At 39.7% G+C, this 14,416-nt stretch overlaps 1 protein-coding gene across 1 annotated transcript; it reads left to right on the plus strand.

The window, feature by feature from the left end:
* Positions 1-7,219: 7,219 nt before the first annotated feature.
* LOC140174753 (uncharacterized) lies at positions 7,220-12,394 on the plus strand. Its single transcript, XM_072200264.1, has 2 exons — positions 7,220-9,576; positions 9,835-12,394. Exons 1-2 carry the CDS (start codon positions 7,220-7,222, stop codon positions 12,392-12,394), a joined length of 4,917 nt encoding a protein of 1,638 aa, XP_072056365.1.
* The last annotated feature ends 2,022 nt before the right edge of the window (positions 12,395-14,416 follow it).

The following is a 14,416-nucleotide window of genomic DNA, read 5'->3' on the forward strand; positions in this document are numbered from 1 at the left end:
AGATTTAATAGTAAAATAATATTAAATCTGTTTAAAATTTTTTTAAATTAAAATAGGCTATTTAAAATATTAAAAAATAAATTAAAAAATTAATTTAAATATTAAAAATTAAAATAATACTTTATAGGAGAAAGATAGAGAGTATAAATAATACATTATACGATAAAGTATTATTTTAATTTTTAATATTTAAATTAATTTTTTAATTTATTTTTTAATAATTTAAATAGCCTATTTTAATTTTAAAAAATTTTAAACAGATTTAATATTATTTTACTATTAAATCTAATTTAAATAATTAATAAGAAACTTTTATATTAATAATTATTAATAGATCAATTTTATTTACGTACTAAAATTAAATATTATATTAATTTTTAAATATACTAGTTATTATGTCACATTTAACTTTGAAATAATACTAAATTCATTTAAAATTGAAAAAAAATTAAATATTAAAAATTAAAATAATACTTTATAGGAGAAAGATAGAGAGTATAAATAATACATTATACGATAAAGTATTATTTTAATTTTTAATATTTAAATTAATTTTTTAATTTATTTTTTAATAATTTAAATAGCCTATTTTAATTTTAAAAAATTTTAAACAGATTTAATATTATTTTACTATTAAATCTAATTTAAATAATTAATAAAAAACTTTTATATTAATAATTATTAATAGATCAATTTTATTTACGTACTAAAATTAAATATTATATTAATTTTTAAATATACTAGTTATTATGTCACATTTAACTTTGAAATAATACTAAATTCATTTAAAATTGAAAAAAAATTAAATATTAAAAATTAAAATAATACTTTATAGGAGAAAGATAGAGAGTATAAATAATACATTATACGATAAAGTATTATTTTAATTTTTAATATTTAAATTAATTTTTTAATTTATTTTTTAATAATTTAAATAGCCTATTTTAATTTTAAAAAATTTTAAACAGATTTAATATTATTTTACTATTAAATCTAATTTAAATAATTAATAAGAAACTTTTATATTAATAATTATTAATAGATCAATTTTATTTACGTACTAAAATTAAATATTATATTAATTTTTAAATATACTAGTTATTATATCACATTTAACTTTGAAATAATACTAAATTTATTTAAAATTAAAAAAAATAAATATTAAAAATTAAATTAAAATTTAATTTAAATATTATAATTATTAGAATTTTACAGAGAATTCAATTTAAATATTAATTTAATTTAATTTAATTCGAACTCCTTTTTATAGGGAATTCACTTGTAATTCGAATCAACTCGATTCGAACTCCCCTAAGCCACGTACTCCATGTAATTCGAATTGATATAATTCGAACCTTGCATGCCTAATTCGAATCTAATTGATTCGAACTACGTGAGAAGAGTATTTGGTCATAATTCGAATTGAATCAATTCGAATTATGTGCAAAGCTAATTCGAATCCTATTGATTCGAATTATATAAAGATGTGTTCTGGTGGATTGATGTATCAAAATTTGTTTTGGCGGATTTGGGTAAAAATGAGCTCCCCTTGACTTATTTGGGTTTTTTACCCTAAATTTTATACAAGATTAAGTAATTTTTTATTTTTTTATTTGTTTTATCTATGTTACTTTATTTAATTTTAAGTAGCGTCATATTTACAATTACTGCCAGTATGATATTTTATAAAATATGAAAATCAATTTTTTTATAATTTAAATATCAATGTTTGAATAGAAGAACTTAACAGACTCACAATGAGAGAGAGAAGGAAATTTACCTAGAGAAAAGAAACTCGGCATGAGAATGGTGGCGACGGGCTCAACAACGACGGTAACAGAATGAGCAGCGATGATGACATAAGCTGTGAACAGTGACGGACCCAGAAAAATTTAGTAATGGGGACAAAAATATAATAAAATTTAGGTATGGATATTTTTTTTGCTTCCCATGATATTCAACAAGTTAAGGACTAATCCGTCATGAATTTGAATTCCATTTAAGAATCTACAATTAGCCGGCAACGAGTTGCTATACATACGAGACAGAATTCGAACCCTCAATACTTATTTAAGCGGACGACTAAGTTGATCACTTGATCAATCTAAATTGGTTTATATATATTCAAAATTTAAAATTAGAACTATCTAATACATATTGATAAGAATTAGAAATATACACACAATCATTATTATAATATTTAAAATAATAAAATATAATTTCATACACATAGTATAATATTTAAAATAACAAAAAATATTTATAAGGACTTTTTTATTTTTAACATGATTAAATATTATTTTTTATATATATTTTTAAACAATTATTTTACTTAATTGTTAAATCTACTTATTATAATTTTTATAGTATAAATAAATTTTTTAACCAAAATAATTACAGTATATTAATACATAGATAATATATTTTTTTCTCTTAAACAATTTTTAAAAAATCACTAATAATTTAAGTTGTATTTAATTAGAAAACTAAGTTTTAATTTAATTATTAATTAATTAATTAATATAATATAATTAATTATCACTAATTTTTGAGTGTATTTATTTATTTTTCATACTAAATTAAATTTAACAATATAATTATTATTATGTGTTAAGTTTAACAAAATATTTTTTAACATAAAATACAAAAGAACTATTTATATTTTATTTTGAGACAAATATAATATAATAAGTGGTATATATGTATATAAGTATTAATTTTTTTCAAAAAAATTTGTGGGGGCAAATGCCCCCTCTATATTAAACGTGGGTTAGTCTCTAGCTGTGAAGGAAGATGGGAGTTGTGAATAGGTAAGCGGCGATGGACTCAGCAACAACATGACAGGAGTTATGCGATTTTTTTATGAAGAAGTCGAAAAGAAGAAGATTTTAGGTGAGGATGATTGAGTTTATCTTGCATAGCTATAGAATATAGATTGAAACTATGAATCATGTGTGATGTGAGGCAAATCCTAATTACTATAAAAAGTGTTTATATGTATATATTCGAGGCGGGTACACCCTAAACCCGACGATACCTGTCTTAAGCAAAATCTGTCCCGACTCGAGTTAAGTTATTACCCTTTTCATACGGGTATAGACAGGTCGGGTACCTGCGTATTCGAAAACTCCTGCCAAGTCTAACCACGTATTGATTCTCCTTTTATTAAGGGTTTATCGCTATCCAATGGATTGCTATATACACAAGGCGAGATTCTAACTCCTAATAGTTGTTTAAGCGGACGAGTGAAATGATCACTTAACAAAGTCAAATTGATTAAAATAAATACTAATTATTTTTAATATTTTAATATTAAAAATGTTAAGAGTTTGATTTTAATTATAACTTTATAAAAAATATTTATAATAATAATAATTATTATATATATTATTTAATTTTTTAATAAAATTTTATGTATTATCCCGTACAAGGTACGGGACATACACTAGTTTATTATAGCAATAGCTCAAATATTAATTCAAGATATGTTTGGGTCTAATAAGACCTCCAAGCAAGTAAGATAAATCTAAACTGATTGTTAGGATCCCAAATCTGACCTTATTTTAAGGTTTAATAAGGATAAAATCCACTATATCCTTTCAAATTGGTTCAGATTGGATCTTCATTATTAGTTATGGATGTTAGTGGATACTTGTGGGGCATGGCGGGCTCCTTTTCCATCCTTCACTTCCGTTTAAAAAACAATATCTCTTGTCTTCTCTCCATCTTGTTGTAAGTCTCCATTTTAATTATTCTCTCGCGATATTTATGGATATTCTTTGAAATAAAACAAAAAACAAAAAATACATAATATAATAATCACAAAATAATCAATTCAATATAATAATTCAATACTCATAACATATTTATTATAAAAAATAATATTTTAAAAGAAAAAATATAAAAAAATCTTCTAACATAATAACATAACATAATTTTTTTGGATGAAACTGCGTGCCATATTGATAGACTTGAGAAACAAAGAAAGCGAGCTAGAAAGAGACGTGAAATCAAGGATGAAAATGAGTCTGAAAGAAAGAAGAAGAATTCGAATTGAAGGCAAAAATCAGAGTTATTAAATTTAACAAATGGATATATATATATATATATATATATATATATATATATATATATATGAATTAGGATAAATTAATAATTTTATTATTGATGTCAGAGTTGGAGGTAGATGAAATATTAGAAGGAGACAAAAAATATTTACATAATAAAATAAGATTAAAATAAAGTTTTAAAAAGAATTAAATTTAAATTTACATATAATTTATATATAAAAAATTAAAATTAAGAGGGGCATATATATATATGAATTAGGATAAATTAATAATTTTATTATTGATGTCAGAGGCAAAGCTAGATGAAATATTAAAAAGAAACAAAAAATATTTACATAATAAAATAAAATTAAAATAAAATTTTAAAAAAAATTAAATTTAAATTTAAATATAATTTATATATAAAAAATTAAAATTAAGAGGTCATTGCCCCTTTTGCCACTATGTGGCTCCACCCCTGATTGATGCAGAAGAAACTGTAACAAAAATCCAAATATTTGTATTATATAATGTCTGAAGTTCTTCCATCATTGCTTGGTGCCAATGAGGAGATTTCAAGGCCTGATTTACGGTAGTAGGTAGATTCTACACCAAATCCAAGGAATCAGAAATAGAAGCTCTAAATAATTTGGCCTTGCTTATGCCAGTTTTAGAATGAGTTTGCATATAATGAGTATTGTGAGGAATAGCAGTTTTAGGAGGACTGTCAAACTAAATATCAATTCTTTAATTAGAAATGTTGTCTTTATGAAGAGTGGTATGAGATGGAGATAAATGACTTGAAGTAAAAGGAGGTATTGATGAAAATTTTTGGGAGGAAGATGGTGGGATAGCCCTAAGAGGTTCTTGATCAATTTGATGAGAAATTAGAGTCTATGTTGATGACAAATGGGATGGTGGAATTAGAGGAAATAGTAGTAGATGGTAACAGTATGAGTAATTGATGAAAGTACAGGATATACAAGCAATATTAATTGAATATGAGAAAATTGTAGTTTTTGGTGAGATGGAGAGGATGCAAGAAATAAATCATGGTATGAAAATCTTTTTTCATCAAACAAAACATGACGACTGATGATAATTTTACCACTTTTAAGCAAACATTTATATTCTTTATGTTAAGAAGCACAAAAAAAAAACATATAAGAAGGATTTATAATCAAATTTATTTGATGAAGAAGGTTTTAGACAAGAAAAATAAGCACATCTAAAAATGTTGAGAAATTTGTAATATGGTTTTTGATGATGCAAGAGTTGATAAGGAAATAACTTGTTAGTGTTTGGAGAGGGTAATTTATTGATTACATAGGTGGCAGAGAGAAAAGCATCGTTCTAATGAGTTAGTGGAAGAGAAGCCTTTGCAAGAGGTGCATGAAAATTATAATTATCAAGAGAAAAGAGTAACAAATGTATCTTGGCCATACAGCAGTAATCACACAAATTTGAAAAATTAGAAGACACATTTATATTGCAAGAATTGAGTATATTAAGAACAGTTTGTCTAGCAGAATAATCAAATCTACAATGCCATAGATCATATACACTAACCAAATTATGTGTGATTTCAGGTGAATGTAATAATTTGTCCAAAAGAAAGTGTTTTTGTGTTTCAAGATTAATTAAATATGAGTGACCATAGTAAGAAATTTCACTACCTGTCCCATTATCTAAGATAATCTAATCTGGGCCATGATATTCAGAAGAAGCATACAAATGAGATGATTCAGATGTAATGTAATGGCTTGCCGCAGTGTCAGAAAGTGTTGATGGTGTAGCAAGGTAAGCTCGAGGATTATGGTATGAGCTTGGTGGTGGAAGAGGCTCATTTGTGGAGTTTTGAAATGAGAAAGATGAAGAGTTGGATGGTTGAAAGTTATGATCAAACCTGATGGCCAAATCTGCCACAAAAGCTGGCGTTGAGGTCATGAATCATTGAAACAAGTCCTGCCTCCTCTAGTAAATCTACCGGCACACCCTCTTCTGCCATTAAAATTTCTTTGAAACTGAGAAGGAAATTGTGGAGTAGACTGAGTAAGGTTGGCTTGTATTGAACCAAATTCTGTTTTTCTAAAACGATCATACATTCTTTCATGTGCAAGAACAAGTGTTTCTGCCTCAATTAGATTGATAGAGTCTGCTTTTGTCATCACTGAAGAAATATAGAAAGCATAATCTTCAAAAAGGCCATCAGTGATGGAACTTATGCGATCTTCTAATGAAAGAACATGTCCATTGGAGGCAAGAGCATGTACGACATTTTTTATCTTCTGCAAATATTTTGTGGCAATGCTTCCTTGCTTCTTCATGGCTTTAAGTTGTGTTTTGAGTTGTTGAACCTTGACCTTTGAAATTTTGGAGAAAAATCTTGAAGACTATTGGTAAGAAAAGTGAAACAAGGGTGGAAAGCAATAAATATGTCCAAAGAATGCATTTTTTAAAGAAAGAATCATTTTAAAGTTTATTGTAACGTTAGGAACAAATTTAAGATAAAAAATGCTAAGGATGATTTTGATTTTAGACAAAAATCTTAAAAATTAAAATAGTATTTGTTACGGCCCGGCCCGGAATCAGCTTTGGGTCGACCCGACCCAAGCAACACCCGACCCGGACATGCGCCCTCCAACCGACCCGGACACGCGTCCTGTACGGCTCACACACGGCTGCAGGACAGCGTCCTTGGGAATATGGGCCTGTCCCATAAGGGGCCCACTACTGACATATATATAAGGGGAAGATTGGCTCTTCCCCCGAGGTACGTCACATCTTTTCAACCCTTTATTCTGCTCGCCTGCACATTGCTGACTTGAGCGTCGGAGTGTCTTTGCAGGTGGCACCCCCCTCTTCATCATCTCTCCACAACAAGTGCCCGGCTACTCGTCTACCCGTAAGCAGTGCGACCCAAGCCAAGGCGTTCTCACCCCTACATCTGTCCACCCGATCTGTTCGAAACCCGACTAACGAACATTGGCGCCGTCTGTGGGAAGTTCTTTGCCTGAATGGAAGTCGCGCCAGGTCCCGGCGACCGAGCTCGAGCAGCCGGAGCGGAGGGGGCCGCCTCCGTCGCCTCGCAAAGGGGAGGCCGGAGATCCCCCTAACAGCACACGAGAACCCGACCATTCGGGGGAACGGGCGGCGATAGCGCCATAATAATGCAGGAGCTACGCCACAGAGTCCAGAACCTAGAACGACAGTTAGCCGACCGGGAGAAGGATGGATGGTCTACCGATCCAAGCTACACCCCGTCTCCCGGGGGCGAGGAGGAAGGGAGCTCTCACCGAAGCCGCTCACGGCGTATATCTGCATCCCGGATGGAAGCAGAGGGCACGCAAGAGGAATCACCCATTCCGAGAAGACGGAATGACACAGTCATCTACTCTCGCGGCAAACAATCCCGCCGAACGGCAAGAGGTCGTGAGGATGGAGAAGGGAAATCCGAGAGAACACGACAACCTGTGATAATGGGAGTCACACCGTTCCACCGATCTATCCTCGAGGTCCGGTTGCCGAAACACTTCGACAAACCAACGGACATGAGGTATGACGGAACTCAAGATCCTCTAGAACATCTCACGGCCTTTGAGGCTAGGATGAACCTAGAGGGAGTAGGCGACGAAGTAAGGTGCCGCGCCTTCCCGGTAACCTTAGCAGGACCAGCGATCAGATGGTTTAATGGCCTCCCTCAAGGTTCCATCTACAGTTTCTCAGACATCAGCCGCGTGTTTCTGGCTCAATTTACGACGCGAATAGCGAAGGCCAAGCATCCTATCAACCTCCTCGGGGTAACCCAGAGACAGGGAGAGCCGACCAGGAGATACTTAGATCGGTTCAACGACGAATGCTTGGAAATCGACGGCTTGACCGACTCGGTGGCCAGTCTCTGCCTGACGAACGGCCTCCTCAACGAGAACTTCCGGAAACACCTTACCACGAAGCCGGTTTGGACGATGCATGAAATCCAAACGGTGGCCAAAGAGTACATAAACGACGAGGAAGTCAGCCGAGTCGTGGCTGCCAATAAGCGGCAGTCCGGTTACGGCCAGGCTCGGCAGTTCGGTGGCGACGAGGAGAGAGCAAAAGAAAAGGTTAGGGAGGAGGCATCAAACAAAGCTCCTAGGCCGCTCCCTCGAGTCGGGAAGTTTACTAACTACACTCCACTCACCCTCCCCATTAGGGAAGTCTATCAACAAATAGCTGAGAAGGGAATTCTTCCGAAGCCCCGACCACTCAAGGACCGCACGGGTGGAAACAAGAACCTTTATTGTGACTACCATAAGGGATATAGCCATCAAACACAGGACTGTTTCGACCTGAAGGATGCATTAGAACAGGCGATAAGGGAAGGAAAGCTAGCAGCGTTCTCCCATCTCATCAGGGAGCCGAGAAGACGTTATCGCGACCAGGATGAGGAAGGCAAGACACGCTCGGCCAAGCGGCGACAGGAGCCCGAAGACAGAGACCATGGCCTCACTGTGATAAACGTGGTAACGGCAAAAAACACTGCACCAAAGTCCCGATCGGCACACAAGAAGGACGCCAAGGTTCTGGCAATCTCATCTACACCAGTGCAGAGCACCAAAAAACCCCCATCCATTTCTTTCGGCCCAGAAGACCAATGGTTCAGCGACGCCCCGGAAAACCCTCCCATGGTCATAACGGCCAGGGTGGGAACCGGCCTCGTCAAACGGATCCTTGTTGACACAGGAGCTGATTCAAACATCATGTTTCGCAACGTGTTCGACGCACTGGGGCTAAAGGATGCCGACTTGACGACCCACCAGCACGGGGTTATCGGGTTAGGCGACCACTTCATCAAACCAGACGGAGTTATTTCCCTACCAATCTCGGTAGGACAGATGCAAGGCCGAAGATCGGCGATGGCCGAATTCGTAATCCTTCGAGACTCCACAGCCTACAACATCATCTTGGGAAGAAAAACAATCAATGATTTTGAAGCCATAATCAACACCAAGTTGCTAGTTATGAAGTTTGTCACCGATGATGGATCCATAGGGACCATAAGGGGAGACCTCGAGACGGCGGTCGCTTGTGACAACGCCAGCCTTTCCCTCAGAAAGAGATCCAAGGAAGCATCTGGCGTATTCCTAGCCGACCTCGACGCCAGATTAGAGGACAAGCCGAGGCCGGAACCAGAAGGGGACCTGGAGAAATTTAGCATCGGTGACGAAGGGGAAAAGTTCACATTCGTTAACAAGAACCTCCCACATAAGCTGAAGGAGCCTTTGATTGAAATGATAAGGGCCAACAGGGACCTGTTCGCATGGACATCGGCCGACATGCCGGGCATAGATCCACAAATCATCTCACATCACCTAGCCGTCAAGCCGGAAGCACGCCCAGTGGCTCAACGAAGAAGAAAGATGTCGGTAGAAAGAGCAGAGGAGGTAGCCAAGCAAACGGCCGGCCTCCTAGAAGCAGGCTTCATACGGGAAGTGGACTACTCGACGTGGCTCTCAAATGTGGTATTGGTGAAAAAACACAATGGCAGGTGGAGAATGTGCGTGGACTACTCTGACCTTAACAAGGCATGCCCCAAAGATTGCTTCCCCCTCCCCAACATAGATGCACTCGTCGACGCCGCGGCGGGGTACCGGTATCTGAGTTTCATGGACGCCTACTCTGGTTACAATCAGATACCGATGCACCGACCAGACGAAGACAAAACGGCGTTCATAACGCCAGGAGGAACCTTCTGCTATAAGGTAATGCCATTTGGCTTGAAAAATGCGGGGGCGACATATCAAAGGCTGATGAACAGGATATTCCACGACCTCATAGGGAAAACGGTTGAAGTTTACGTGGACGACATACTGGCAAAAACAACGCGACCTGACGACCTCCTAAACGACCTAGCAAGTGTCTTTGTGTCCCTCCGTCAACACGGTATGAGGCTAAACCCCCTCAAGTGCGCCTTCGCCATGGAAGCCGGCAAGTTCCTGGGATTTATGATAACTCAGAGAGGGGTAGAGGCTAACCCGGAGAAATGCCAGGCAATACTTCAGATGAAGAGCCCGGGCTGTATCAAGGACGTCCAGAGGTTGGCAGGGCGATTGACATCGCTTTCCCATTTTCTCGGAGCCTCGGCAACAAAGGCCCTGCCATTTTTTAACCTCATGAAGAAAGGGATGGCGTTTGAATGGACACCCGCGTGCGAAGAAGCCTTTCAACACTTCAAGGAAATCCTGGCGGCACCTCCCGTTCTCGGGAAGCCAAGGGACGGAGAACCACTGTACCTATACCTCGCTATAACAAGCGAAGCCCTGGCCGCGGTACTAGTACGGGAGGACGGAAAAACCCAACAGCCAGTCTACTTCATAAGCAGGGCCCTGCAAGGAGCAGAATTAAGATATAGCAAGCTGGAAAAGCTGGCCTTAGCACTCCTAACTTCCTCGAGAAGGTTAAAACAATACTTCCAAAGTCACCAAGTGGTCGTCAGAACGGACCAGGGGATCCGACAAGTTCTCCAAAAACCCGACCTGGCGGGAAGAATGATGACCTGGTCTATTGAACTCTCTCAATATGACATACGGTACGAACCCCGGCAAGCCATCAAAGCACAGGCCATGGCAGATTTTTTGGTTGAGGTAACAGGAGATCCAGGCGAAGACATGGGTACACGGTGGAAGCTCCATGTGGACGGAGCCTCCAACCAGACCTTCGGAGGTGCCGGGATCATCCTGGAAAGCCCGATTGGAGTTGTGTACAAACAGTCGGTTAGATTCGAGTTCCCCATCTCGAACAACCAGGCAGAATACGAAGCCCTCATAGGAGGCTTGACCCTAGCGGCAGAGGTGGGAGCAAGGAGACTTGAAGTATGCAGCGATTCCCAAGTCGTCACTTCCCAAGTAAACGGCAGCTACCAAGCCAAGGACCCCCTGTTACAGAAATATTTGGAAAAGGTTAAAACCTTGAGCCAAAAATTCGAAGAGGTCACGGTCCATCACGTACCCAGAGAAAGGAACACACGGACAGACCTTCTATCAAAATTGGCCAGCACAAAGCCAGGGGAGGGGAACCGGTCTCTCATCCAAGGTATGACAAGAGAACCAGCAATAACACTGCACGTGACAACCTTAAGTCCTTCGTGGCTAGACCCCATCACCAACTTCCTAGAACACGGCGAAGTCCCTAACGATGAAAAGGACGCGGCGAAGATAAGAAGAGAAGCGGCCAAATACGCCGTCATCCAAGGACAGCTGTTCAGGAAAGGGCTTAGCCAACCCCTACTGAAGTGCCTACACCCCGACCAGACGGACTATGTCCTCAGGGAAGTCCATGAGGGTTGCTGTGGGCACCACATCGGAGGCAAAGCCCTAGCAAGGAAGTTAATCCGAGCTGGGTACTACTGGCCATCGATGATGGCAGATTCCAAAGAGTTTGTCAAAAAGTGTATAAAGTGCCAACAGAACGCCAACTTTACCAAGACACCGGCCTCCGAATTAAGCTTGCTGACGACCTCCCGGCCGTTTGCCCAGTGGGGAGTCGACCTCTTAGGGCCCTTCCCAGTCGGCCCCGGGCAGGTCAAATATCTTATAGTGGCAATTGATTACTATACCAAATGGATAGAAGCCGAACCACTGGCTTGCATATCCTCGGCCAATTGCAGAAAATTTATGTGGAGGCAGGTGATAACACGATTCGGGATACCAGAAGTCGTCATCTCGGACAACGGCACACAATTTACTGACAGGAAGTTCACAGAATTTCTCAACGGCCTGGGTATAAGGCAAAGGTTCTCTTCGGTAGAACACCCTCAGACGAACGGACAAGTGGAGTCCGTCAACAAGGTTATCCTTTCAGGGCTGAAAAAGAGATTGGACAATAAAAAGGGTGCTTGGGCCGACGAGCTAGCATCGGTCCTTTGGTCTTACCGAACAACCGAGCAATCCTCCACCAAGGAAACTCCCTTCCGACTAACGTACGGGGTGGACGCAGTAATACCCGTAGAGATCGGTGAACCAAGTCCGCGATTGCTTTTGAAAGGAGTAGAGGAAACTGTAGAAAAGGACCTGATAGATGAAGCCCGGGAAATGGCCCATTTGACGGAAACAGCGCTAAAACAAAGAATAGCTCTGCGCTACAACACCAAAGTGCTCAAGAGGGACTTTCAGCTTGACGATCTCGTCCTGAGACGGAATGATATCGGCCTGCCGACCCCCGGAGAAGGCAAGCTAGCGGCAAACTGGGAAGGTCCCTACAGAGTCAAAAAGGTGATGGGAAAGGGAGCCTTTAAGTTAGAAAGGCTCGATGGCAAGGAGGTCCCGAGGACATGGAACGCGGACAACCTTAGAAGATTCTACTCCTAGAAGACGGAACGACATGCCGGCTAATCTAGCTAAGTAGTCAATTTGTCATTTATAGTAACTTTCAAGTCCTTTATGTGGCTACCGAATAAAATATACTTGTGCAAATTCTCCACCATATTTTATCCCCGCTTTTTCAGATAAAACATCCCGTCATGACTAACGACGGCATGCGACCCGGGACTGATCACCCCGGGAGGTCATCTACCACCGTTGTGACAAATAACTACACGAAAGGCCGCGGGCCGCTGGTCTAAACGACTTCAAACCAAAAACGGTTAATAGGAACGATAATACGACCAGTCGAATAAACGACAACTATAAACCAAAACGGTTAGAAACGATAACGCACTCAGACAAGTGAGAAAAGGTTTATCGCAACAACACGAGCAAGCTACCAAAAAAGGTCATTGTTCACAAGCCAAAAGTAAAACGGCTAACATCAAATAGTTCACAAGCCAAAGAACGGCAAAAACTAAGATAGTTTACAAGTTAAAACAAGGCGGCTAAACAAGAATTGTAAACAGAAGGATCATTTCATGGGAGCATCGACAACCTTGCCGTCATGGATAACCTTGCGTACACCGATTGCCGACGTGTCGACCTCAGGGGCAACGATCTTAATTTGAGCTTTAAGGGCTTCCTCGGTAGCCAGGATCGCACCCCTGCCCTGTTTGACGACGTCCTTGTACTTCGCCTTCCAGGTCGACAATTCGGCCTCCACGGCCCGCTTCTCTTCCTCAACTTCGGCCACCCGCTTTTGCGCCGCACCGACCTGTCCTTCCAGAGCCATCTCACGCTCGACCAAACGTTCAATCGTCGCGTCCGACTCTTTTTGTTTCTTCTCGGCAGCTGTTAACTTTTGTTCAGCGGCGGTAGCTTTCTGCTCAGCGGTGGTGGCCTTCTTCTCGGCGGCATCCAACTTTCCCGAAGATTGAGTCAACTGCTCCCGGAGAGTTTCCACTTCACTTTTTAATTCATTGTTGGCCTTCCCGCTAGCTTCCAACCTCCTGCGGAGGGACTCCATCCCGGATAGCTCAAACTCGGCCTTCCGGGCTATCACAGCGCCTCGCAGAAGTGTTCGGTACATCCACCTCGCTTGATCGGCAAGGGAGGACTCATGGAAATACTCCTCGGTGCCAGGGATCAGATTGGTATCTATAAAATTGCTCGCATCAAAATTCCTCTCCATGACGGTGAGGACCCCCTCAGGACTAGAAGACGCCTTCCTTTTCCTTTTAGGGGTGGGGACCACCTCCACGTCATCGTCAAGGGCAGACGTCGAACCCCCTTGTCCTACCACTTCACGAGGAGGAGAGGCATGAACCGTTTTCTCGACCTCGACCTGGGCGGCTTGGGTCGAGGCCCCGGTTCCCCCAACCACGACCTCCTGCCTTGGAGCTGTATTGTCCTCTGGAGGAACTGTAGACGTCTCAGCGGCAGACTGCTCATTATCCTCCTCATCATCACCGCCGCCGAGGAAAGTCTGAAACAAGTCGGGAAGACCCGTCACGGACGCAGACATATCCACTGCAGGAAAACAAGGAAGGTCGGTTAATCGTCACACAATATCAACAAAAGAGAAAAAGACAAAGGGAAAAGTAAAAAGCTTCTCACAAATATAGTTACGGCCGGACTCCCGGTCACCCATAAGGAGATGGGGATTTACCGGGTTCTTCCCAAAAACTGCGTTTAGCACCTCGGCAATCTGCTGATCTACTGCCGACATGTTTCTATAATTTACCTTAATAAAACTATTGGCCCCTGCCCCGAAGCTCCAATAAGTCGGGATGAGCCGTACCCCCTCCAAAGACAACCAAAAGGGGTGACGACCTTTGGCCGGACGGACCTTAAAATACTTGTCCTTAAACCCATGGTAAGAATCTTCGAACAAGCCGAAAATCTTCCGACCCTGGGCAGCCCGGAAAGACATGAACCCTTTTCTATGTTTCCCCTCCTTGGAAGGGTTTGTGAGGGTGAAGAAAAAGAGGAAAACATCCACGGACACCGGCAGTTCGAGATATT

Source organism: Arachis hypogaea, chromosome 8 (assembly GCF_003086295.3).
Source record: "Arachis hypogaea cultivar Tifrunner chromosome 8, arahy.Tifrunner.gnm2.J5K5, whole genome shotgun sequence".
Lineage (NCBI taxonomy): Eukaryota > Viridiplantae > Streptophyta > Magnoliopsida > Fabales > Fabaceae > Arachis > Arachis hypogaea.

Bases quoted from the DNA above. Each gene is read 5' to 3' on its own strand.
- LOC140174753 (XM_072200264.1), top strand. From the start codon at position 7,220: ATGCAGGAGCTACGCCACAGAGTCCAGAACCTAGAACGACAGTTAGCC. The intron at 9,577-9,834 runs GTGGAGAATGTG...GACATATCAAAG, and splicing joins GTGAAAAAACACAATGGCAG to GCTGATGAACAGGATATTCC.